We start from the raw sequence: 27495 nt of genomic DNA, 5'->3' as shown, positions 1-27495 counted from the left end.
GGCATTTTCTTTCGTAAGGATGACTACAGTGGTCTCAGACAGTTTTTAAATTCTACTGTAAATATAAAACAGTCTGTAATCAAGTCACAATGGAGGTTATAGGCAGATTATGAAAAATCTTTGAAATTTTTGAAAATTTTCTTTGCATACCCAAGAATGCAAAGAAAAGCAGCAAAGACTTCTATGCTTATACAGTATATTTATATGAACACCAATGCTAGAGTTTAGTAAATAAATCTGATGAATTTGAAGAACTGATTAAGACAACAAAGGAAGATATTGCTGTGGTATTACAGTCATGGTGTCACACTGATATAATCAATGAAGAATTTGAATATGGGGGAGGACAATGTATAAATAAAGAACATACATGGTAGGAAGGAAGGAAAGAGGTATTACCATATGTCTCAGGAAGTGCATCTATAAAATCTAAGCAAGTGCATCCAGCTGACATGGTTGTTTGTTATTTGGTTTTTAGGAACATTAGCAACTAAGGCCATATTGCTCCGGGGATATGCGGTGGTCATTCCCTGACCTTTCCGCATCCTCCGCATTTGGTGGTCATGGGCTCGAACCCCAGTCTAATCAAGAAGCGTGTGCTACGCACTGCCGCTCCTGTCCACCTGGCTACGGAGGCACCATCCTCCATGGGTGGACGGTGTAGTTTTGAGTCTGATTGGTGTGACCTAAACACTGGGAAAGAGAAAATGAGAGTAGGAATGTGTTATAGGCCTAATGACTCTGATGAGCACAACGAACAGTTGCGCAAAAAAATAGAGTGAGCCAGTAAATCAGAATATCTTGTAATGGGGATTTTAACTTTCCAGATATTGACTGTAATTTGTGGTTTTTTTTTTTTTTTTTTATGTAAACCCCAAACACGAGAGTTATTAGAACGTATAGTACTTAGTACCCTGCTTGGGTTCGAAGTTGAGAAGATGAAAGAAGATATTTGTTGATACTGGACTTGAACTTCTGTAGACTGTAATTTTCGGGAAATACGTATGAAGAAATGTTGTTCCAGAAAACGGCAGTTGAATGAATAAATGAGGAAGATGAAAAGTTGGTTTTGTGAGTTTGAAGTTGGACAGTAAATGGATGTTGGCTGGTGGCGGCACGTGTTCGGACTGTTTTGAAAGAGAGAGCAGGAATTATAGAAGCCAATTCAGAAGAACAGTGCCCATGGAAGTATCTGTAGAAAAGGCATGCAGCAGTAACAGTACATCTATGACACAACGACTGGAGAGACCCTGTTAGAGATGAATCATTAATTAACCTAACTGCCTCTGCTGAATGGAATCAAGAAGCCTGAGAGACGTTTTGCGGACACCAACCCAGATGTGGGAACAATATTCCATGGTAGGGCGGATTTTCGATTTATACAGAGTGAGCAGCTGTTTGGAAGAAAAGTAACGCTGAGAGTGAAAGAGAAAACCAAGTTTTTTTGATGCAGACAAAGCAATATTTGTAATGTGCATGTGCCAAGAGAGATTAGAAGTAAGGGTAATCCCCAAAAGAGATATATCATTTTGCCTAGAAATCGGAGTGTCATCAAAGATAAGAATAGGAGCAGAAGAATCCTTTTTGCGAGATATAAGAAAAGACTGAGTTTTAGAAGGATTGAAATCAACTAAATTGTCTTTGCCCCACTGGAGAATTACCTGAAGATTGGCATTTAAGGAATTGATAGCTGATGGAAAGCTGATTGAGCAGTGCAAGGTTTCTCAAAATGGAAAATGCAATGCAATGTGCTATCATCGGCAAAACTATGGATAGGATTTCCAGCCAACAGAAGAAGGTCATTAATATACAACAGGAAAAGAGTGGAGGAAAGAACTGAACCTTGGGGGACACCAGCATTAGTGGAGAAGTTAGAAGACAGAGAGCCATCTACCATCACCCTCAGTGAGCGAGAGAGAAAACTGGATAACTAATTACAAAAAACAGATGGCAAAAGATAAGATGAAAGTTTGTTTAGAAGACCTTTATGCCAAACACGATCGAAAGGCTTTGAGATATCAAGACCAACCACTTGTGTTTCACCGAACCTTTCCATTGAATTAGTCCATAAATGGGTAACATAAGCCAGAATATCACCAGTGGATCGACACTGATGGAATCCATACTGGCGATCGTTGATCAGACGGAAGGTTTCTAGGTAGTTTAAGAGTTGGCGGTTAATGGATTTCTCCATTACTTTAGAAAGAGTTTTTGGAAAATTAAATGCACTAGGCATAATCCTTATGGGTTTTGATAATTAACTATATAATATCGGTGTAAATACACCATAGTTAACCCATAGATTTGAGCTACGATTGTAGCGTAGAAGGCATCGTTTTAATTGTATCTCATAATGTGGTAGCCTTCACAACCGATATTATATAGTTAATTATCAAAACCCATAAGGATTATGCCTAGTGCATTTAATTTTCCAAATACTTTACCACCACACCCTTCTGGCATCTCTCATAATGTGGATATAACTTCACAACTGAGATGGCTTGTTGTAGTAGTAGTGGCACATGATGCAAGAAAGCAAGTGTAGGAGCTTATGCAGCATCAGCAAAAAAAAAAAAAAAAATCATCACACCATTCCCTCCAAATGCCTGTCCAGTTCCTCCTTAAATTTATTTAACCTATCAACTTCCACAACGACAGATGGAAGTTTGTTCCAGCAATTAACCACCCGCTGGCTAAAGGCAAATTTCCGCACATCTATTCTACATCTATCCTTTCTTAATTTGAACTTATGTCCCCGTAGGTTCGTAATCTGAACAAGTGGAAGGATCCCATCAGAATTCAGCGTGCTCAACCCATTCAAGGCCTTATAGACCTCAATCAGATCACCGCGCAGGTGCCTAGTCTCCAGCCACTGCAATTTGCAGAACTTAAGCCTCTCTTGGTAAGAGAATCCCTTCATTCCCCTCACCAATCGTGTTGCTCTTCTCTGTACACGCTCAAGCAAATCTACATCCTTCCTAAAATGAGGCCTCCAGACTTGTACGCAATACTCAAGGCGTGGCCTGACCATTGCCTTATACAGAGGGACAATCACCTCCTTTTCCCTGCTAGCAAAATTCCTATATATCATTGACAAAACCCCATGACCTGCCCTAGCAGCCTGTCTGCATTGCTCAGAAAACTTCATATCTGACTGCACAATTACTCCCAGGTCTTTTTCATTTTCTACCACCTTAAGTGTAGTACCACACAGTTGGTACGTTTCTCTGGGGTTACTTCTACCCATATGCAGTACTTTGCATTTGTCAAGGTTGAACTTCAGTTGCCACTTCTTAGCCCATCTGCCCAAATTAGCTAGATCCTGTTGTATTACCTACCCGCCCACTGATGACGAAGCCAAAAAGCTTCGAAACGATCGTCTGGGTGGTGGTACGCTGAAAATAAATAACAGTAGTCTTCTCTACTAGAGAAGCGTTATTTATTTGAAGTAATTCAATAGCAGCTATCTTGTTGTGAAGGCAACCACATTATGAGATACAATAAAAACGATGCCTTCTACGCTACAATCGTAGCTCAAATCTATGGGTTAACTATGGTGTATTTACACCGATATTATATAGTTTAGAAAGAGTAGAAGTAATTGCAGTGAGTCGATAATTGGATGGGAGGGATTTGTCACCCTTTTTAGGAACTGGCTGGATATGAGAAAATTTCCAACCAGAAGGAAAAACACTTTTGGAATAAGAAAGGGAAAAAAAGACGGGAAAGAATAGAAGTAAATTCAGGAGCACAGATTTTGAGAACAAGTGGAGAAATACCATCGGGACCTCGAGCTTTCTTAGCATCAAGATTCGTCAAAATCCTTCTGACATCCTTTTCACGGTAGACCACAGGAAACATTGAATGGAGCATGTTGGGAATGGAGGGAGCTGTTTAATCAAGATCATTAATACATGAGTTGGAAGAAAAATGGGATGCAAGCAGTTCAGCTTTATCCTTGGCCGAAGTTACAACAGAACCATCTGGTTTGAACAGAGCTTGGAGCACAGATGGGCAAAATTTGCGGCCAAAGGCTTTGGCAAGAGACCAGAATGCTCGGCTACCATTAGGGCAAGAAGCAAGTTTTCTTCTCTTAACCTGTTTAAACTCTAGTTTGGACTGATTAATAACTGCTTTACAATTGTTACGAGCTGTGGTGTAGGCAGAAAATGAAGCGAAAGAATTAGAAACAAGCCCATTACGATATGCAACGTCCTTCTCTTGAACAATTTTAGCACATTTATTGGAAAACCAAGGTTTAGAAAAAGGACGAAATTTTAAAGAGGAGTGTTCGGTAAAGGATTCTATTCCTGCAAGAATAATTTCACTGATACGATCTGAGTAAACGTTAGATCAGAAGTTTTGAAACAGTAATCCAACCAAGGAAAAGAAGAAAGGATATTTTCTCGCAGGTCATCCCATTTTCCATTCTTGATGCAAAAAAACACGATGTTGGGAATAGTAATGAGATAAATGGGATGCTTGGTGATTGTCTCTTCTCCAATGGAGAAGAGACAATCACCAAGCATCACCAAGAAGAGGCACTACAGATCACAACTTGGTGATTGTCTCTTCTCCAATGGAGAAGAGACAATCACCAAGTTGTGATCTGTAGTGCCTAAAGACTTCGACTGTGTGCTTAGAAGGGTCGTTTGTGAGAACAAAATCAAGAGTGTTGGCTGTATGGTTAGGATTGTCCGGTATTGTTGTAGGTAAATGCTAAACTCTAAATACTAAAATTCGGCAAAAAAGTGACTTGGATGAAACTCGCATCCTTTATACCCATTTCCACACCAGCTACAATTATCAAAGATCAGAAAGATGACAAATAATTCTCAAATAAACCCTTCTCCAATGCTAAATTGAAAAGGACAGTTGGTCACAACTACCTTAAATATGGTCAATGTGCTTGGTGAAAATTTTGCTAATACGTTCATATTAACCCCGGGGACTCACATCTGGTGAGTATGGGCTTGGCACACCCAGGATCCTGAGCTGGATATCATCATTCTTCTCTTTCTTGGTGATTCCCTTCTACTTTTGACTGACTCTCTCTCTCTCTCTCTCTCTCTCTCTCTCTCTCTCTCTCTCTCTCTCTCTCTCTCTCTCCCCCTCTCTCTTTCTCACAGGGTTACTCGGGAACATTTTTTTTTCCTGGTGTAGCATAAGCCTCAGGATTCCTTGCTTCATATGGATATTAATAATAATAATAATAATAATAATAATAATAATAATAATAATACTCAACTGCTTTCAAAACGTACAAGAATGAGCCCGAAAAAATAAACCTAAACTTTTCCAGAAATCACTACGAACAATACAACTTGCAGCTCACAGCAGCAGAACTAAAAGAAACTCTATCACGGGGGAAATGCAGCGCAGTCGATCCTAGTGAAATACATCATGTAATGTCACAACAATTACATGAACAATCCCAACTAGCCCTGTTATTTCTATTCAACAAGATATACCTTGAAAATTCTTGCCCAGACAAATGGCACCACTCAATAATACTGGCTTTCCCAAAACAATGAGGGCACAAAAGGTGATATAGTTGTATACGTTGGCACTAATGATATCAAGAGTAGGAGATCGGCAGAATTACTTAACAAATACAGGTCACTGTTGAAAAAAAGCAGTGAGTTAGGGTTGAATTTGAAAGTGTCTGCAATTCTGCCCAGACACGATAGGAGGGAGTATATGATGAGAGCCTTGTCGATCAATTCGGCCCTGGAAAGATTGTGCAAGGCTCAAGGGGTAGAATTTTTTTCAGCCTGGACTGTACTTGTTAACAGGAGAGACTGCTTCTGCAGTGATGGGATACACTTAAATAGAAAGGGTGCAAGAATATTTGCTGATGCTATCGAGGCAGTGTTAGGTGGGTCGGAAAACTGCTAGGTAGGGGAGGATACAAGGACTAATAGATTAACAGTAGCCACTGGCAGAGATGAAAGTGATTCTTGCACCGCTTCTATTGGAATGAGCAGAAGCCTGAAAAACAAGATGCAGGATATTTCAGAGACTGCTGGGAGTCATTGCGGTACAAGTAAACACATGGGTTGTGTTAGGGTAGCTAAGAATAGAAACAGGCGCATGTATACTTGCGTGTACACCAATGCTAGGAGTTTGGTAAATAAATATGATGAATTTGAGGTATTGTTCAAAGCATCAAGGGTGGATATTGTTGGGATATCAGAGACGTGGTGTCACTCAGATATAAGGAATGCAGAACTGATATTTGGGGAGTACAACGTCTACAGAAAGAATAGACAGGATAGGAAGGGAAGAGAGGTTATGCTATTATTTAAGAAACACATAAAATCCAAGGGAGTGAAGCCAGTCGACATCGCTGGACAGTGCAGTGTCGAGTCAGTTTGGTGTGACATAAGCATTGGGAGATCAAAATTGAGAGTAGGAGTGTGCTATAGGCTTAATGACTCTGATGAGTATAATAAGAAACTGTACAGGGAAATAGAGTGGGACAGTGCATCAGAGAGTCTTATAATACGGGATTTTAATTTCCCAGATATTGACTGGAATTTGGGGGCTGGTCACTCACACACTAGCAAGGCTTTTGTGGATTTATTGCATGATTGTTTTCTACATCAGCATGTTCGGGAGGCAACTAGAGGGAGCAATTCTCTTGATTTGATTATCAGTAGTGATTCTTCATGCATTAAGAATCTGGAGATAAAAGAACCACTAGGTGGCAGTGATCACAGTGTGCTGAAGTGGGATTTACTCAAAGAGGTAACTACCATCAGAGGTAAAGGGAAGGGTTATTGCTGTCGTAAAGGCGTCTACGATGGTCTGGGACAGTATTTAAATTCTATACAGTGGGACCAACTGAAGATGTTACCAACAGCAAATTCAAAATGGGAAGAATTCAAAGAACTTATCTTGGAAGCTACTAGGCTTTACGCACCAATTAAGAAATATTTTTCAAGGTTAAGCCCAAATCGATATCATATGAACTAATGAGACACATGACAGAGAAGAAAAATGCATGGGACACATATAAATTAATGCGTGACACAGAAGCCTATGATAGATACAAGTTGATCTGTAACCAAGTTACAAAACAGGTTAGGCAGGCAAAGGCACATTACGAGAAATCTTTGGCAAGGGATGCAAAGAAAAACAGCAAGGAGTTCTTTACTTATGTAAACTCTAGAAGCAAGGGGATGAATCAGATTGGTCCACTTGATATCGATGGGTCAACTGTTGATGATCCTGCTCAGGTAGTTAATAAACTAAATGAATATTTTGAATCGAAATTCGCACATGAGGAGTTATTCAGCGAGGGGAATGCCAGAAGTGTATTCCACTCTGGCAATAAGCTAGAGAATCTTGTAACAACTGAGAATAAATTGGAGGAGAAATTGTTGAAGATAAACACAAGAAAAGCACCTGGGGTGGATGGGATCTATCCAGTTACATTCAAGGAGGCAGCAAAGGAAGTAAGCAAACCCTTAGCCATAATTATGAGAGCTTCCTTGGACTCAGGGGAGGTACCCACAGACTGGAAATGTGCAAATGTGACCCCAATTCACAAAGGAGGATCAAAGGCTGACACAAGTAATTATAGACCTGTGAGTTTAACTTCTGTTCCAGGAAAATTAATGGAGGCACTGGTTAAAGAAGCACTGCAGGATCATCAAGACAAGACTTCAGTTATAGCTCGGATACAGCATGGTTTTGTTGAGGGGAAGTCTTGCCTGACCAATTTGATTGGATACTATGATGCAGTCACAAAAGAACTGGATGCAGGAAATAACTTTGATATCATATATTTGGATCTTAGAAAGGCTTTTGATACTGTTGCGCATGGAAGACTGCTGCACAAATTGGAGCAGTGTGGAATTGGAGGCAAATTGCTGCTATGGATAAAGGGATGGTTGAGTGGCAGAAGACAGAGAGTGGTAATCAATGGACACTGCTCGTCGTGGACTAATGTTATTAGTGGAGTCCCTCAGGGCTAAATGTTGTGTCCATTGTTGTTTTCTGTATTTATAAATGATATTGATGATGGTATATCAAGCTTAATATCCAAGTTTGCAGACGATGCAAAGGTTGGCAGGGTTGTTAAGGACACTACTGATGCTATGCTGCTGCAACAGGATCTGGAAAGGTTGAGCAGATGGGCTGAGATGTGGCAAATGAAGTTTAACATTGACAAATGTAAAGTACTACATATGGGAAACAGTAACCCCAGACAACGTATCAACTCTGTGGTACTACGCTGACAGTGGCAGAGAATGAAAAGGACCTGGGGGTAATTGTGCAGTCAGATATGAAGTTCTCTGAGCAGTGCAGACGAGCTGCAAGAGTAGCTCATGGTGTCTTGTCAATGATATACAGGAATTTTTCTAGCAGGGATTGGGATGTGATTATTCCCTTGTATAAGGCATTGGTCACGCCACACCTTGCGTACTGTATACAGGTCTGGAGGTCTCATTTCAAGAAGAATGTAGAGCTGCTGGAACGAGTACAGAGAAGGGCAACAAGATTAGTGAATGGAGCAAAGGGTTGCTCTTACGAAGAAAGGCTTAGGTTTTGCAAATTACAGAGTCTGTAGACTAGGCATCGGCGAGGTGATCTGATAGAGGTGTATAAGGCTTTGAATGGCTTGAGCATGCTCAATGCCGATGGAATTTTTCCTCTTGCTCAGAATAATCACCTGAGAGGGCATAAATTCAAATTGAGGAAGGACGGATGTCGGATAGATCTGCGGAAATTTGCCTTTAACCAGCGGACAGTTGGTTTGTGGAATAGACTTCCATCACTTGTTGTAGTTGATAGCCTAAACAAATTTAAGGCTCAGCTGGACAGGTATTTCAAACGAACGGAGGGGTGAAATGGGAGTAGTGGTTGTGGTTTTTTTTTTTTTTTTGGCTGATGCTGAATAAGCTTGCTTTCTTGCATCATATGCCTCTACTAATGCTAATGCTAATGCTAAATTCCAATTCTGCCTTGCTTATATCCATGTGACACCACGTGTCTGATATCGCAACAATATCTGCCTTTGATGTGCTGACCAGCACTTCAAGGTGATCAAATTTATTAATAATAGTCCTAGTATTGGTTAACATGCAAGTATACATGCACCTGTTTCTACTCTTAGTTACCCTAACACAACCTATGTGTTTATTTGTTCCACTATGACTCCCAACAGTCCTAGAAATTTCCATTGCCTTGCTTTCCATGCTGCTGCTCATTCTAATAGAAGCAGTGCAAGAATCACGTTTGCCTCTGCCTGCGGCGACTGTTAACCTTTTAGTGTGTGTATCTTCCCAAGCTAGCAGTTTTTCGACCCACCTAACATTGCCTCGATAGCATCAGCAAATATACTGCAGAACTGCTAGCGATTATGTAAGCACTAAACTAAACCGAACATTCAAGTTCCCAAAATAGCATCATTTTCACTGACTCCCTTAGCTCCATGATGGCGATACAAAATATCAGTTATAATAAACATCCACTACAACAGCAAATTAAATACCGAGTATCAAAACTCATCGAACAACGTCATAACTGTAGATTTCGTTGGATTCCATGTCATGTCAGAATACATGGTAACGAAAAAGAAGACAGAGCTGTTAAAGAAGCCAACAGCATCATTTCTGCAGCAGAATACGTCTCTTTCTCAGACTACAAACAAGTTATTCATGAGTTTGATACATCACTGGCAACAGCAATGGAAGTTTCTAAGCAATAACAAATTGCATCAAATTAAAAGTTTACTCCAAACATGCAAATCCAGCATACAGCAAAATAGACATGACGAAGTGATAATTGCAAGGTACCACATAGGACAATAGGGCACACGCATTTCAGCTACTCTCATCTTTTGCGATCAGTGGATTGTTCCACAGGGGGTTCGTTTGCTGTACATCATTCTTCAAATGGTGATTAAGGCAATCAACTCTTACTATTATTCAACATTCAATGTGTACAATAATGTTTCCGGGCAAGTTCATTCAAATATCGATGTTCCAGAAATCGCCTGTGTTTTATATGATCGACTAGTGGTTTATATATTAGGACAACAATCTCGTGTTTTCAAGATCTATTCTTAAACGTGGAGAATAGACTCTCAACATCAAAATCGGCATTGTGTTTATTCCTCCCAGAAGTTAGACCTCAGAGTGCCGCAGAACTATTGCTCTGTTACGATAACTCGTGCTGTGGGTAACGTGTAGCAAGAGAATGGCTAAGAGGCAAGGATGATTAAACAAAACATGGTTTATTAACTCTAGCATACAAACAGGTGTAAAATAAAATGGTTATATACTTTTATATAATTATATAAGAGTTCTGTCTCTTATCAAAAGGATAAAACGATATATTATAAGGATAATGATACATGTGTACCAACTTGTCTGTGTTCTTCATGTGATCTTCAGTTGGCACTGCTGCCCGTATTCTCTGAAGCCAACAATCATCCTGCAGTTCGAGTATCTGGGTGTAAGTGTAAGTGTGTATGTATACAGGTTTAACAGTCATAACTGACGGTATTCCATTAATACAAATGGATCTTGGTAATCTTAAACTCTAATTTCTAAGTGTTGTAAAATAGATGCTACCTTAGTGAGTGTTCCTATGAGGAGGGTTGTTTGTCAGTGGACTCTATTAAATAAAGAGTTATGTATTAACGTCCGACACTTTAATTCTATTAACTATCGTGTTGCAAATATAGGGTGAAACTTACCAGAATAAACTTTGCAATGTTCAGGAATAGACGTCTAGGAACAGGAGACAGCAGCAAAGATTCTCAAGACGTTTTTACGAAATAGCCTCAAGAAAAAGAAGTGCTTCGCTCAGGACAAGACTCTCTTCGTCTCTTTGTCTCTCTCTCTCTCTGGGTTTCTCTCTGTATCTTTCTCCCTTCTCTCTCTGTCTTCCTGATCTTTATGTTCTCTCCGTCTCTCTTCTGTCCATCCTGTGTCCTCTGTTCGTCTGTCCTCCCTTTGTTTTCGATCTGCATATATGTATGACCCCCCCCCCCTTTCAGAGTTTCCTCTTCTATTGGTGAAAAGGCTAATTTCGTGGGGAAAAGAGAATCCCAGGGACTGTTATTTTGGAGACCTGACACAGTAAAAAAAATGGAATTTATGAGGAGAAAGAGGAACTTCGCATCTGAATGGGGTGGAATTTCCAGACTGCCCAGCGGTAGTCACTAGATCTAAAGTCCCTTCGTTCCTACATAAGGAATTTCCAGACAACAATTACCCCTTAATTATAAGGTTCAGATTTCACCCTGAAGTATGCTTCTTAATTGACATTACTCTCTTTTCTCCGACGAAAGTCTTGTACTTTTCACCGTTTTTATAAATATTATATCCCCGATGTTCGTCCGATCCGATCGAGTAACGATCTCTTGCTGTGAATCAGTCGGACTCATAAAGATGGAATAGTGTTTCAACTGCTGTTTTCCCTAGCGCGGCGTCAACGAGCGTACACTAAAAAAAGAAACAGCCTTCTATCACACTACAAGTACAATAGTGGAAAAAAGTATAAGGCGACTTGGTGAAGTAACAGCCCTCAAAGGCAAGTGAAAAGTAAAAATGAAGACATTTTTACAGGATCCCCCCCACAATGTCCCATCTGTCATACACAACAAACAACAGAACATGTACTAATTACTTGTCCAACCTTTGCAGATTAGCGCCGAAACTGCTTTAAAGAGTTTATTATTATTATTATTATTATTATTATTATTATTATTATTATTATTATTATTAGCTATATGGTGCAAGGAAGCCTTAGGCTTATGCTGCACCAGCCAAAAAAAAATTCCTGAGCCACCCTGAGAGAGAGGGAGAGAGAGAGAGAGAGAGAGAGAGAGAGAGAGAGAGAGAGAGAGAGAGAGAGAGAGAGAGAAGGGAATCACCAAGAAAGAGAAGAATGATGATATCCAGCTCAGGACCCTGGGTGTGCCATGCCCATACTCACTAGATGTGAGCCCCTGGGAGTTGATTACCAAACATCACTTCCTCACTCTCAAAACCATACTGGATGATAGGAAAAATATAGCAGACGTTTCTCAAGTAAATAAATTACTAAAACAAAATATGGAACCAAATATTATCTCTGCAGCAAGCTATAGTAATTCTGTGACTCTTGGAAACTATTCACAGCAAAATACGAATAAGAACAAAACTATTGCATAAAAATCTTCCAGGCGGATTTTAACCGCAGTAACTCTTGCGCCAAGAATTCTTAAATCAATCAATCAAGCCTAACAAACACAGGCTCTATAATAACAAGAACACTTCATTTTTCTTAATGTAAAAAGGAAATTCTCCCACAGAGTCTGTCAAATGCACGAATGAAATAAAAATACCCAGAGCATATTTTGTGAATTGCACTTTCGTTTCCAACTGGCGAATAGCATTTTCTGTAGATCTGCGGCTCCTGAAACCAAACTGCCTGAGAGACTTCATACCCTTTTCCCAATATTTATTAATTTTTCTGAATTTCATTAGTGTTTCTGGTTTTCAGATGTTTATTAATTTTTCTTTTTTTTGAGATGTTTATTAATTTTTCTGATTTTTATTAATTTTTTTTTAGTTTCTGAATTCTGATACCTTTTCATTTTTACTGGTTTTTATACGTTTTCACATGGCAACCTCTCTTTAGGTTACCATTGATTTTTAATTTTTTTATGACATAGGTTGACAAAATAAATATCACTGTCCCTTACAGTGTTGTCCTAATTGCCAATTCAATTAAATGTCATCGCAGTAGCTGAGTGTTTTTAGTCGCCTTAATCTTCCCCACACCGAGTGGTAGAGGCCGGTTCGAAACCCGTTAATGACGCAAGGAACTTTTATGGGATTTTTTTACACCCTGGCTGAGTTAGTTGGTCTCAGGCGAGGAGAGTAAGTCCCACCCCTCTGGAAACTTGTGGTTTTTGTCCAGAAGCGGACCGGATCAAAAATTCTTACTTCGGAAAACTTGTAGCGGCCTCATACTAGTGTTTATGGCCAAAATTACACTGGCCTCCGGCCCATCGGAGTTCTCCCGGTAAGTCTTATGGCCAGTCCGCCTCATTTCGCCCGGCAAAACAGACAAACCGACCAGCGAATTCACGCAATTTATGGACGTTGTACACACAGTTAGATGAGGTAATTTCGGGTGGGTCAGTTATTTTATAGTTAAATATCTAATCATTTTCCACTATATACACTGTGCTGCCACTTTATTAGGAACACCTACCTAGTAGCATGTTGAGCCTGCTTTAGCCTTCAAAACAGCCTGAATTCGTCTAGGTATGGAATGAACAAGATGCTGAAAACGTTGTGCAGGAATGGAGTACCATGCAGACATGAGTGTGTCACGCAATTCCTTGAGATTCGACGGAGGTGTAGGTCTGCAGCAAACAGCCCTTTCCAGCTCATTCCAAAGATGTTCAATAAGATTGAGATCTGAAGAACTAGGCGGGCCACTGCAGCAAAGAAAAGTCATTGTCATGTTCCCTGGAACTATTCCATAGTGATTCAGGCTTTGTGCTCCGGTGCATTATCCTGTTGGAAGTAACCATCTGTCTGAGGATAAACTGTCAATATGAACGGATGCACTTGGTCAGCAACGGTGTTTAGGTACGATGTGGCATTCAGACGTGAATCTATGGGGGAACCTATGACCCAACGTCTGCCAATAAAACATTCCCCACATCATAACATAGCCCCACCACCCTGCACAGTAGTCGTCAGACATGACAAGTCAATGGATTCATGTTGTTTTTGCAAAATTCTAGTCTTCCATCAACATAATGCACCAGGAACTTCGACTCATCAGACTGTTTTCCAATCCTCGCTAGTCCAGTTCTGGTGTTGCTGTGCTCACTGAGGCGTGCTCTCTTGTTCTTCATTGATAACAAAGGCACGCGATGCGGCCGTCGGTTGTTGTAGCCCATTCGCGACAAAGTGCGACTAGTGGTCCGTTGCAAAATTTTGTTCTGTGCACCAAGGTTGTATTCTGACCCGATGTGCGACATTGTGGCCCGTCTGTTTGCTTGCCCAATTCTAGCCAACCTCTTCTGACCGCTGTCATGAACAAGCGATTTTCTTCCACAGGAGTGCCGTTGAGAGGATGTTTTCTCTTCGTTGCACCCTTCTCGACTCACCCTTGAAACTGTGTGCGTGAAAAGTTCAGGAGACCTACCGTTTCGGAGATGTTTTGTCCAGCACGTCTTGAACCTACTACCATGCCACGTTCGAAGTCCGTTAGATCACTCCTTTTCCCCATTCTTGTTCCGGTTTATACGCTTAACTGATAGTAGAAAGGTTGTTCTGCTGCATTTATATCCACAACTGTGGTCATGGTTTGTGTGCACAGCAGGGGTGTACCTAATAAAGTAGCAGCACAGTGTATAGCAAAGGACAATAAACACCTTTTTCTATCCCTTTCACGCATGTATTAAACTCCCTGATTATACAAGTTCTTGAAAATACAGGAATTTAACTTAAGCAAATATATTTGTATATATATATATATATATATATACAGGGTGATGCACTACCAGTGCGACAAACTTGCAGGAGGTGTAGGGGGCACAAAGACGAATCGGAATCACATAGCATTTCAGGGTCCGAAATGCCTTCGTCATGCGGTAGAGGACGTTGAACAGGAGGTCGCGTGAACAGCGATCCCGCTGGAAGTCAGCATTTGCGAACCGTTTCTGTTGAAGAAACGAAGTAGCAAAAGTCCTCCGGAGTGGATAATCCACAGGCTCCAATGATTGGACGCGTTGCAGATGGTATGAACTCATTTGGTTTGTTGACAGTATCCTCCATACAGTGGATTGGGAAATACCCAATCGTTGGCCTATCGCTCGAGTACTCGTACTCGGATTGCCTTCTGCAAGACGTAGGACATTCTCCTCATTGTCTGGTGTCCTCGTCGTTCGCTCTCGATTCATGGTACCTCTCGTGAAACAACCAGTCTCACGTAACCGTCTGTGCACACGTGCGAAAATCGTATGATGAGGAGCACGCCTGTGCGTGAAACGTTCCTGGTACAAGCGCAGAGCGGCGCGCCCGTTACAGTCCGCAGCTCCATACGCGAGGCGCATGTCGGCCAGTTCAACGTTTGAATACTCGTCCATCCTACTGCCTCGGGAACCGGTTCGCAAATGCTGACTTCCAGCGGGATCGCTGTTCACGCGACCTCCCGTTCAATGTCCTCTACCTCATGACGAAGGCATTTCGGACCCTGCAATGCTAGGTGATTCCGATTCGTCTTTGCGCCCCCTACACCTCCTGCAAGTTTGTCGCACTGGTAGTGAATCACCCTGTATATACGATGACATTTAAAGAGGCGTATTTATCATCTCAGTTAGTTGTGTGTTCTGTGATCGATTTTCCGTTTTGCTGGACAAAAAACCTGAGTTTCTGAAGTTAAAAAAAAAAAAAAAAACGCATGATCACCTCGCTTAAGGTCGACGCACTCAGCCACGTTGTGAAAAGGCCCATAAAAATTCCTTGTGTCGTTTACCGAATTCGAACTCGAGTAGTTTTTATCTGGTGCGGAAAAGACGGTGATTACATCTACTGTTCCGAAATATCCATTAGGGATACTTTATCATCTCCTCAGAGATGATGATAGTTACATCTCTTAGACTTGTGACAGGTGAAAATTCACCTTCGTTGCTTTAGCGCTACCGCCCTCAACAACAAACATTGTCATCACCACCCTTGCCTACACAATACCTACACCCGCCGCTATGTTCCACTGTCATACGATCACAGGGGATATTTTTGATGGATTGGGTGGAGCTTAGCATTCCCCTCCCCATACAAAAATAGTAAATAATTTATAGGTACCCACCCAACTTTCTTCTTTTGTAGTAATCCTCTCTACCTTGAAGTTTCGAACTTGTGGTTCACCTTTCTGTACTCGTGCAGTTGTATTATTATTATTATTATTATTAGCCATATGGTGCAAAGAAGCCTGAGGCTTTTTCTGCACCAGCCAAAGAAAAAAAATTCTGAATTACCCTGAGAGAGAGAGAGAGAGAGAGAGAGAGAGAGAGAGAGAGAGAGAGAGAAAGTCAGTCAGAAGTAGAAGGGAATCATCAAGAGAGAGAGAGAGAGAGAGAGAGAACAAGAGTCAGAAGTAGAAGGGAATCATCAAGAGAGAGAGAGAAGAATGATGATATCCAGCTCAAGGCCCTGGGTGTGTAAAGCCCATACTCACCAGATGTAAGCCCTATGCTACACCAGCCAAAAAAAAAAAAAAAAAAAATTCCGTGTTATCCCTGAGAGAGTCAGAAGTAGAGGGGAATCACCAAGAAAGAGAAGAATGATGATATTCAGCTCAGGACCCTGGGTTTGCCAAGCCCATACTCACCAGATGTGAACCCCTGGGCAGAGGCGGATTTAACGGCGGGCGAACCGGGCGCGCGCCCTGGGCCCCGACCTCTGAAGGGCCCACGCAAAACCCCAACAAATTAGTTGAACTAATATGTTCTACTATTAGTTCAAAACTTTGTGATTATTATTATGCTATTATTAATTATATTATACATATATTATATTCAAATTTTATTGTAAATAAAACATTAATAGTACATAATATTTTTTATTTATTTAAAAAATGGTTAACATGTATTTTTATTTTCTCTGTCTCTCTTTTTTTTAAGGGGCTCAATATTTTCTTCCGCGCCCGGGGCCTCAATCGACCTTAATCCGCTACTGCCCCTGGGGTAATATGTGCGAAATTGTTTGGGCATAAAAAATAATTTTTGTTTCCATGTCATTAGTCATGGATCCTTTCACATCCTTTGCTTCTGGGATCGCTGGATTTAATATTTTAATCATTTTTTTTTTTTAGTGGGGAATATTTTTATTTCGAGAGCCCCTTCTGAGATTCGTTATTTATACTTAGCTTTGACCATGTGACAAAATACCGGCAAAGACACTTTTAGATCAAGAAGGGGTTTGGGAAGTGACGATATGCTATTTTTTCTAAGTATAAAAGTTCAAGTAAATTAACTAGTGACTTCATTTGTTATTGGCGAATGCTCATATTAATTATTTAGCGAGTAATTTATTTTGACTTTCACTGTTTTAGTGAGTGATAAAAGTTCTGTATATATATGTAAAGCATTACTTGAAAAAGCTTAAAACCGTTGTGTGGGTTACGATTAACGGACAATATAGAAATTGCCTCATATGGATATATTTCCTATAGTAGCAGTTTACTTCTTTCTGTACTTATCTGTGACTGCCATAAACCCAATTTTTGATCAAGCAGAAAGTGAACTTACCATTACTGTTCGACCGGGTGCGACTGAGTGCTTCTATCAAAGGGCAAAACCTGGCGAATCTCTGGAAATCGAATATCAGGCAAGTTTTACTGAAGGCGCTTAATGGTTTTAATCACTATGTTTTATTATTTTATTTATTTACCTTTTCGCTATTGTTGTTTTTATATGTTAAAGATAAGAAGCCACTTTCATCCATGTATTAGTAATGCAGCTAATGCTGGTTTGTTGCTGGTGGGTTACACTAAAATTTAACCATGTCTAACCGACCAGGCGTTTTGTAACCTCGCACACGGTTTACAACATTTCTTTACTTCATTACTCTTAATTAAAACACTTAATTCTGAAAAATATAAAAAAATTAAAAATATTTACACATGAAAGCTTACACACTATCGAACAGACTGAAGAAGCGAATAACAAATGACTATTTGGGTTCCACCTAATAATGATAGGAGCTGTTGGAAAGCGACCACTATTTAGACTGAGTGGAACCGGATGTTGTTTGGTGCTCATCATGCTGAAAAAAAATATTGTTCGCCGATGGTGATATGGTTGAACTTTCTAACGTAGACTGTATTAGAAAAGTTGGCAGTGTCATTAATCGCATTAACCTGCTATGTTTACTGCGGTTTTGTGCTGGGTGTGAGGATTAGTGCATTGCACTCCACACCCTTGGGGGTTTATTAGGGGATAAATCTTCTCCAAGAACATATGCTGTATATTACATAATTGTATTGTCACTTGAGGAAACCACCCCTCCCAACAAACTTAATTTCATTGTATATTCATGAGGTGGGGGAGGCAGGATTGTTTATGAAAATATTATTATTATTATTAACCCTATGGTGCAAGGAAGCCCGAGGCTTATGCTGCACCAGCCAAAAAAAAATTTCCAAGTTACCCCCCGATAGAGAAAGAGATCAGTTGCCGTGCTGGTGTTGGAATTGAGGTGCCACAATAAAGAAAAGTTGTCCATATACACTGATAAGCCAAAACATTACGATCACCTACCTAATATGATGTTGGTCCTCCACGTGCAGCCAAAATAGCTCGTACCCAGCGAGGCATGGATGCTACAAGAATGTATCTTGTGTCTGGTACCAACACATAACCAGGAGATCCTTTAACTCCTGTAAGGTCAGTGGTTGAGATGCCACAGATTGAAGTTGCTGTTCCAACACAAACCACAGATGCTGGATGGATGTCCGTGGAATTTGGAGGGCAGGGCAATACCTGGAAGTCTTCCTCATGTTCTGTGAACCAGTCTCGAACAATCCGGGCGGTGTGGCATGGCTCATTATCCTGCTGAAAGACGGCACTGCCAGAGGGGAAGACTATTGCCATGAAAGGGTATACCTGGTCAGCAATGATGTTTAGGTAGGTGGTAGACGTCAGAATGCCCGGTACATGGATGACTGGACCTAGGGTATCCCAGCAGAACATTGTCCAAAGCATGACACCGTTGCCACCGGCTTATTTTCGTCCAATCAAGGTGCCATCACTTCCCCAGGTAAATGATGCACACGTACCCGGCCATCCACATGGTGCAACAGGAAACATTATGACCAGCGTGATTCATCGGACCAGATGACCTTCTTCCATTCACTCAAGGTCCAGTTTCGATGCTCATGTGCCCATTGTAGGTGCTGTCGCTAGTGAACCGTGGTTAGTAAGGGCACTCGGAGTGGCCTATGGCTATGCAGCCCCATTTTCAGCAGTGTTTGATGTACTGTGTGTTGTGACACATTACTCCTGTCACCAGCATTCCAATTACCGGTGAGTTGTACCACAGTCGTCCTTCTGTTGCCACGTACCATCTAGGAGAGCCTTCGAGCATCGAAGAGCCATGGTCGTCCAACACCTCGCTTTCAGTTCGTGGGTTTCCCTCCTTGGACTGCTTTTGGTAGATACTAACCACGGCTCACGGTGAGCACCCCGCCAGCTGTGTGTGCCGTTTCGGATATGCTCTGATCCAGTCATCTGGCCATTACAATTTGGCCTTTGTCAAACTCGCTCAAGTCTGCTGCCTTTTCCATCTGAAGAACAAGAGTAACACTGATTAATGGAGCTCAGTATCAGGTGTTTTTTATACTATGTCCCAACCTGCACATGCGCTGTAGTTGACCTGCAGTTGCTTCAATTTGTGTAATGACTCGCTGGTCATAATGTTTTGGCTCATCGGTGTAGTCTTTGTGGCCTTCTTCAATAGTGAGTGTGTTTATAGCAGTTCCAAATACTGTAACTGACATATGGTTTCTGCTGAATTCAAACAAGGGATTTGGGGATAATGGAGTAATTTCCTCCCCCCCCCAATTTTTATTTCTTTTTATATATTATCTGCCTTCATTATCTGTAAACAGAACAATTTCCCTTTTTTGATTTTTCTGTTTTTGTTTGTTGCTAATAGTTTTAAAGGAAATAGTTCAAATGCAAATTTTTTTTTAAGAAATCAAGTTTCAGTCTCACATTACGTATGTTATGACCTCACACTTTGAATTTATGGAGTGCATTGAGAGCATGTTAGTGATTTGAGCGTATTATTTTCAAAAAAAATGTTAATAATATCCTAAAAGTCCTTGCTTATTTTCCAGTAGATCTGTATATATTTTTTTTATTTTTTGAGCTGTTTATCCAAAGTTAGTCAGTTTGTTTGTGTGAGAGTACATAAGTCTCTTCTGTGTGGAAATTTTTTGTAATTTAGTTTTATTATTATTATTATTAATAGCCATATGGTGCAAGGAAGCATGAGGCTTATGCTGCACCAGGAAAAAAAAAAAAAATTCCCAAGTTACCCTGAGAGAGAGAGAGTCAAAAGTAGAAGGGAATCACCAAGAAAATGATTTATGAAAGAGTATGGAATTTCCATCTTTGTCTAAGCCTTTTATGAGCTATAATCAAGACCAGATTTAGAGTGGAAGTAATAGAAATTTTTTTTTTGAAACTTTCGTATTCAATGTTTTTGGTAAATTGAGATTAAGTCTAATGTCTGTTGTCTATATCAAATGTTTACTTCATTCTCTGCTCCCATTTGTACACAAACAAACAAACAAACAAACAAACTTTGCATAATAACCAGACTGTTGATCCAGGAACATTCTTTTAAGTCTGTAAAAAAGTAGCTAATCTTGTTTTTTATATGAGATCTTAATCATGGAAGGTCCACATTTGCATGCATTTCTTTTAAGTGAGTAGAACGAGTAATGGGAACAAATATTTATAAGTTGCTATTGTGAATGAAGACTGCTTTGTGAGGAATTTAGATCACTCTGCACCTTCTTCATAGAGTGCAACTCTATTACTTCAGAAATATTGTTTCTGAAGTAATAGTTACTTGAGAAAAATGTTGAATGAACTTGTATTTTTGGTTGTGCCAAAAAAATTTCTTAAGAAAAGAAAGTTCTTAGCATTTAAGTCTTAATCCTAAAATCTCTGAAGAATCCTTTGGAAGACCAGAATCCCTCATCAAATCATTAAGCTTACTTTGTGAAAACTTCAGTTCCCTGTTTAGGTCGAGAATTTATATAATCATTTCCTTTGCCATTATATTTAGAAGCATATGAAATTATAACGAATATTAATTTGGGATAGGAATGGTAGGGAATAGTAAGAAACTTTATATTAACCTTAGAGCAGATTGAAGATTTGGATTAAAAAAAAAATTGCCTTTTTATTGCTGTAGTTTTTAATTTACATGAATTAAAATAGTCGTCTTTGTGGTATCTAGACTGATTTATATATATATAAATTACAAAATTATTTACAAAAACTCACAATTCCAATAGTTTTTTATATATATATATATATATATATATATATAAATAATTATTATTAGTCTATTTTCATAATTATTCTATACAAGGATGCAAACTTTGTTTAGATCTTAAGTTTTGCCTTTATCCCAAGTTTAATTCCCAAGTAGGTGTGACAAATTTATTTTTTATGAATTCTGTAATGTTTTTTCCTTCATAAAATTTTTTGCACATATAACAGAAAATGGTTCATCTGGTTACTCAATGCCATACCTAGGATCAGGTGGCCGATTTCAATCTTATTAAATGTAAAAAAATGGTTGTTTCTTAACATAATTAATACTTTAATTATAAAAAAAATTCAATATTGGCTTATTTATATTACAGTAAATTTATTTATTTTATAATCAGATGCGAACTGATTACAATTTATTATAATTAAAAAATGATTGCTAGTCCTTTCCCTGAAATACCATGAACGGCTTCGTATCCCAAGAAATGTTTTCACATTTCTTGGCATACTTAGACGTTCATAGTATTTCAAGGAAAGGACTAACAGAATCTATACTAAAAACGTTAGAATCGTAGAACATCAACCGCAGTAACTGCCATTTATGGCAAGAACATATAATGGTAGTAACATGAAAGGTAAACAAAATGGCGTACAAGCAAGAACTTTGCAAGTAAACAGAAGAACTTTTTATGTTCCATGTGTCTTGCATAATTTAAATTTAGTTGTATCTGATGCAGCACATTCTTCAACAACAGCAGAATTATTTTTTGGAATATTACTAAGATTATTTGCGATTTGTCCTGCTTTGCCAAGTAGGTGGGATATTTTAAAAAGGCACATAAAATTATTGTGAAATTTCTACCAGAAACAAGATGGGAAGGAAAGATAAAAAGCTGTTGAAGCAGTACAATATCAGTTATGGGATATTATAACAGCATTAAATGAAATCAAGGAACTGGCCAAAGGAAAAGATTCAAAATTGCAGTCTGAAATACAAGGTTTGTTAGCAGAAATTACTTCTTTTAAATTTATTATAAGTGTAATTGTTTGGTATGAAATATTGAGTATTGTAAATAAAGTAAGTAAAGCCATGGTAGTACAATTGATATGAACATTGCAGTGATATTGATAGAAGGTGGTCTTAGTCAACTAAATGAATTTAGAACATCAGGATTTAAATTTTGTGTGGATAAAGCTATAGACATTACAACTGAGTTGAAAATATTGTCAGTGTTACCAGAAGTGCAAGTTTCTAGGGGAAAAAAAAGCTCATGTTTACCAATGAAATTTCATTAGACGAATGCTATGTTGATCCAAACAAAAGGCTTGAACGAAATTGTTTTATATAATGAATTTTGATCAAATGAATGAAATGTCCTCGATTTTTATCTTATTCTAAAATCAGAAAGTTTTATGAATTAATTTGAAAGTGCAATAGAAACGAAATGTCAACACTTTGAAGGAATCTCAATGGAGAAGATGGGAGCAGGGACATTGATGCATTAGTAAAGGCACATGGTGCAAGAAAGCAAGCTTATGTAGCATCAGTCAAAAAAAAAAAAAAAAATCTTATTTTACCAATCCACTCGCTCCACATGTTTCTAGTTCTGCCTTGAATCTATTTAAGCTATCAACTTCTATAGCAACATATGAAAGTTTGTTCCAGCAATCAACTACCTGCTGGCTAAAGGCAAACTTCTGCACATCTATCCTACAACTGCCTTTCCCTGAATTTATACCCTCTCAGAGGAAGAATCTCATCAGCATTGAGCATGCTCAAACCATTCAAGACTTTATACACCTCAATCACATCACCTCACGGGTGCCTAGTCTTCAGACACTGTAATTTGCAAAAACTTAAGCCTTTCTTCATCAGAGCAACCCCTTGTTCCATTCACCAATTTTGTTGCCGTTCTCTGTACTCATTCCAGCAGTTCTACATCTGTCTTAAAATGAGGCCTCCACACCTTGAGTACTGTATACTGTATACCTTGAGTACTGTATACACCTTGAGTACTGTATACAGTACTCAAGGTGTAGCCTGATCATTGCCTTATATAAGGAGATGATCACCTCCTTATCCCTACTAGAAAAATTCCTGTATATCATCGACAAGACACCGTGAGCTACTCTTGCAGACCGTCTGCACTGCTCAGAAAACTTCATATCTGCCTGCACAATTACCCCCAGGTCCTTTTCATTCTCTACCACTGTCAGTGTAGTACCACACAGTTGATGCGTTACTCTGGGGTTACTGCTTCCCATATGCAGTACTTTGCATTTGTCGATTTTCAGTTTTCTGCCCCTCTCTGCCCATTTGCACAACTTTTCTAGATCCTGTTGCAGCAGCATACTGTCATTAGTGTCATTAACAACCCTGCCGACATTATCATCTGCAAACTTGGACATTAAGTCTGATATACCATCATCAATATCATTAATAATTACAGAAAACAACAATGGATCCAATACTGAACCCTGGGGGACTCCACTAATAACATTAGTCCACGAAGAGCAGTGTCCATTGATTACCACTCTGTCTTCTCCAACTATCCCTTTAACCACATCATAATATCCAATCAAATTGGTCAGACAAGACTTCCCCTTCCACGCTGTGTCCGAGCTATAACTGAAGTCTTGTCTAGATGATTCTGCAGTGCTTCTTTAACCAGTGCCTCCATTAATTTTCCTGGAATAGAAGTTAAAATGCTGAAGAGTTACATCAAGAAATCCAATTTTAGCACCATGTTTTGAAAAGAAAAAAAATTGGTTGCTTAAATTGGACATTAAGCCTGATATACCATCATCAATATCATTAATAAATACATTACTTGGACATTAAGAGCCTGATATACCATCATTAATATCATTAATAAATTGACATTTATTCAAGAAAAAAAACTTAGTTGAATTATATCCCAACATGACATCTTCTGATATTATTAAATTGCCAATTACAGTTTCATCTGGAGAGAGGAGGTTTTCAAGACTCAAAATGATTAAAACATATTCACGAGCAACAGTTGGCCAAGAAAGATTTAATGGATTGGCAATTATGTCAATAGAACAAGATGCACTAAAAAAGATATAAAAACGTCAGACGTTATAGACAAATTGATATAGACAAAACTTAAGTTTATATAAGTAATGTACTAGTCGTTAAAGTTTAAATAAATAATTATTATTTGAATAATTTTGGGTGTTTCCTTTTATTTTTAGATTTTATGAATTCCACCCTTAATTTCTACGAGGGGGTCCCAGATGAATATTTCTCCTGGGGCCAATAGAAGTCTAGGTACGGCACTGTGGTTATTTAATTTACCATTGCCATAGTTCTGAATAATGAAAACTGAAAAGAAAAAAATTATCAGTGCTTACATAGACATGGCACATTTGTGCAGCCACTTATATACTAAATAGTACATAACACCTATTTGTGAAAGGAACATGTTCATGTTAGGCACTTCTCTAAAAGGTGCCACCAAGACCGAAGTCCATGTGTTAATTTCATTCACTGATATTTATTATTAACCAAGGATAAGTTTATAAATTGAAAAAAAAATATAAATAAAACTAAATACAATAAATAAGGTATAAAATATAATACAATTAATAAATTTAAAATAATATACGTATCTATATACAATATTTACATTTCATTCGTATGGTAGAATGAATTATATTTACAATAATTATTAAATTTTGAAAAAGTTAAAGTTAAAAAAAAAGGTAGCATAAATATTCTACTTTTTTTTGCTTTTGAGAGTTTTTTCATTATTTTGAGCATCCATTGTTTTCCCACATTGTTTAATCTGTCCCTTAGCATTAGTACAGGCATACTTACCCTGACTTCTAATCTCTCTTGGCACAAGCACATTACAAATATTGCTTCCTGTGCATCTAAAAAACTTGGTTTTCTCTTTCACTCTCAGCATTACTTTTCTTCCAAACAGCTGTTCACTCTGTACAAATCGCAAATCCGCCCTACCATGGAATATTGTTCCCACATCTGTGGTGGTGCCCCTAAAACCTCTCTCAGGCTTCTAGATTCCATTGAGAAGAGGGCAGTTAAGTTAATTAATGACTCCTCTCTAACAGAGTCTGTCCACTCGCTGTCTCACAGACGTACTGTTTCTGCTACATGCATTTTCTACAGATACTTCCATGGGCACTGTTCTTCTGAATTGGCTTCTATTATTCCCACTCTCTCTTTCAAAACAGTTCGAACACATGCCGCCACCAGCCAACATCCATTTACTATCCAACTTCAAACTCACAGAACCAACTTTTCATCTTCGTTGTTTATTCATTCAACTGCTGTTTTCTGAAACAACCTTCCTTAGTATGTCTTTCCTGAAAATTACAGTCTACAGAAGTTCAAGTCTAATGTCAACAAATATCTTCTTTCGTCTTCTCAACCTCCAATCCAAGCACAGTACCAAGTACTATAGGTTCTAATACCTGTCGTGTTTGGGGTTTTCATAAAAAAAAAAAAAAAAAAAAATGATGCAAGAAAGCAAGCTTATATAGCATGAGCCAAAAAAAACAAACGAACTCCCCCTTTCTGTTTAACCCATCCATTCACTCCAAAAGTTTGTCTAGTTCAGCCTTGAATTTATATATGCTGTCAACTTCCACAATGACAAATGGAAGCTTGTTCCAGCAATCAACCACCCACTGGCTAAAGGCAAATTTTCGTACATCAATTCTACAACTGTCTTTCCTCTATTTGAATTTATGCCCCCCTCATCTGGGAGGTTAAAATCCCCCATTATAACTAAGACAATCTGCTTTACTGGCCCACTTTATTTCTCTGTACAGTTGTTTGTTGTACTCATCAGAGTGATTAGGCCTATAATAAACTCCTACTCTCAATTTCTGGTGTTTGTCACACCAAACTGGTTCAACACTGCACTGTCCACCCATATCACCTGGATGCACTTCCTTAGATTTTGTGTTTCTTAACATCATCATCCAGCATAACAGCATTATCCCTCCTCCCTTTTTATTCTGTATCCTTTCTGTACACATTGTACTCCTCAAATTCCAATTCTGAATTCATTATCTCCGTATGACACCGTCTCTGATATCCCATTAACATCTGCCTTTGATGTCTTCACCAGCACCTTAAATTCATCAAATTGATTTACTATACTCTAAATAGGCCTACAAGGCTGGGACAATTCATATTGAACAATTAGACTACACCAGCCGGTATTCAAATAAACAAATTCCAATCTTACAACTAAAACACTTTATTTACAATAAAATTAACATAAAATAGGAGCATATAAAATCAAATGAAATAAAATATATAGTAGTCTAAAACTGATGTGATTTAATTTACAATAAAATACAAAAATATAAAATATGATGATAAAAGCGATAAAATCAATTAATAAAATAAAATACAGTAATGTTACAGTTGTTACGGTATTTTATTTTATTAATTGATTTTATCGCTTTTATCATCGTATTTTATATTTTTGTATTTTATTGTAAATTAAATCACATCAGTTTTAGACTACTATATATTTTAGACTACTATATACTTTATATTTTATTTCATTTCATTTTATACACTCGTATTTTATTTTATTTTATTTTATTGTAAATAAAGTGTTTTACTTGCAAGATTGGAATTTGTTTATTTGAATACTGGCTGGTGTAAAGTCTAATTGTTCAATATGTACATCAGTGCTAGGAGTATAGTTAATAAATTTGATGAGCTTGAATTGCTAGTCAAGACATCAAAGGCAGATATTGTTGGGATATCAGAGACATGGTGTCACACAGACATAAGCAGTGCAGAACTGGAATTTGGGGAGTACAATGTGTACAGAAAGGATAGACAGGACAGGAAGGGAGGAGGGGTTATGCTGTTAGTCAAGAATCACATAAAATCTAAGGAAGTGCATCCAACTGATGTTGGTGGACAATGTAATGTTGAGTCTGTTTGGTGTGACATAAGCACTGGGAAAGGAAAAATGAGAGTAGGTGTGTGTTATTATGCCTAATGAATCTGATGAGTATAATGAGCAATTGTGCAGAGAAATAGTGGGCCAGTAAATTAGTGTCTTATAAGGGGTGGATTATAATTTCCCGGATATTGATTGCAATTTGTGGGTTGGTCACTCGCACACTAATAAGGCTTTTGTGGATTTATTGGATGATTGTTTTCTACAGCAGCATGTTCGGGAGGCAACTAGAGGGAGTAATACTCTTAGAGATAGTAATACTCTTGATCTGATTATCAGTAGTGATTCTTTATGCATCAAGAATCTGTAGATAAAGGGACCACTGGGTGGCAGTGATCACAGTGTGCTGAAGTGGGATTTACTCAAAGAGGTAACCACCATCAAGGGTAAAGGGAAAGGTTTTTGCTTTCGTAAAGGTGACTACGGTAGTCTGAGACCGTATTTAAATTCTATACGTGGAACCAACTGATGATGTTACCA

General features: G+C 38.6%; 1 protein-coding gene across 1 annotated transcript in view; it reads left to right on the top strand.

Annotated features, from left to right (window-relative positions):
- Positions 1–16961: 16961 nt before the first annotated feature.
- opm (transmembrane emp24 domain-containing protein opossum) overlaps positions 16962–27495 on the top strand; it is a 61589-nt gene continuing 51055 nt past the window's right edge. Inside the window, exon 1 of the mRNA XM_090371814.1 lies at positions 16962–17354. Coding sequence (XP_090227940.1) covers positions 17181–17354 — 174 coding nt within the window. The 5' untranslated portion in view covers positions 16962–17180. The remainder of the gene's footprint in view (positions 17355–27495) is intronic.

The sequence above is a fragment of the Mastigoproctus giganteus genome, chromosome 4 (genome assembly GCF_048544385.1).
Source record: "Mastigoproctus giganteus isolate SK-2022 chromosome 4, ASM4854438v1, whole genome shotgun sequence".
In the NCBI taxonomy this organism is placed as follows: Eukaryota; Metazoa; Arthropoda; class Arachnida; order Uropygi; family Thelyphonidae; genus Mastigoproctus; species Mastigoproctus giganteus.
The sequence above is the reverse complement of the archived record's forward strand: the minus strand, read 5'-3'. Positions and strand labels throughout refer to the sequence as shown.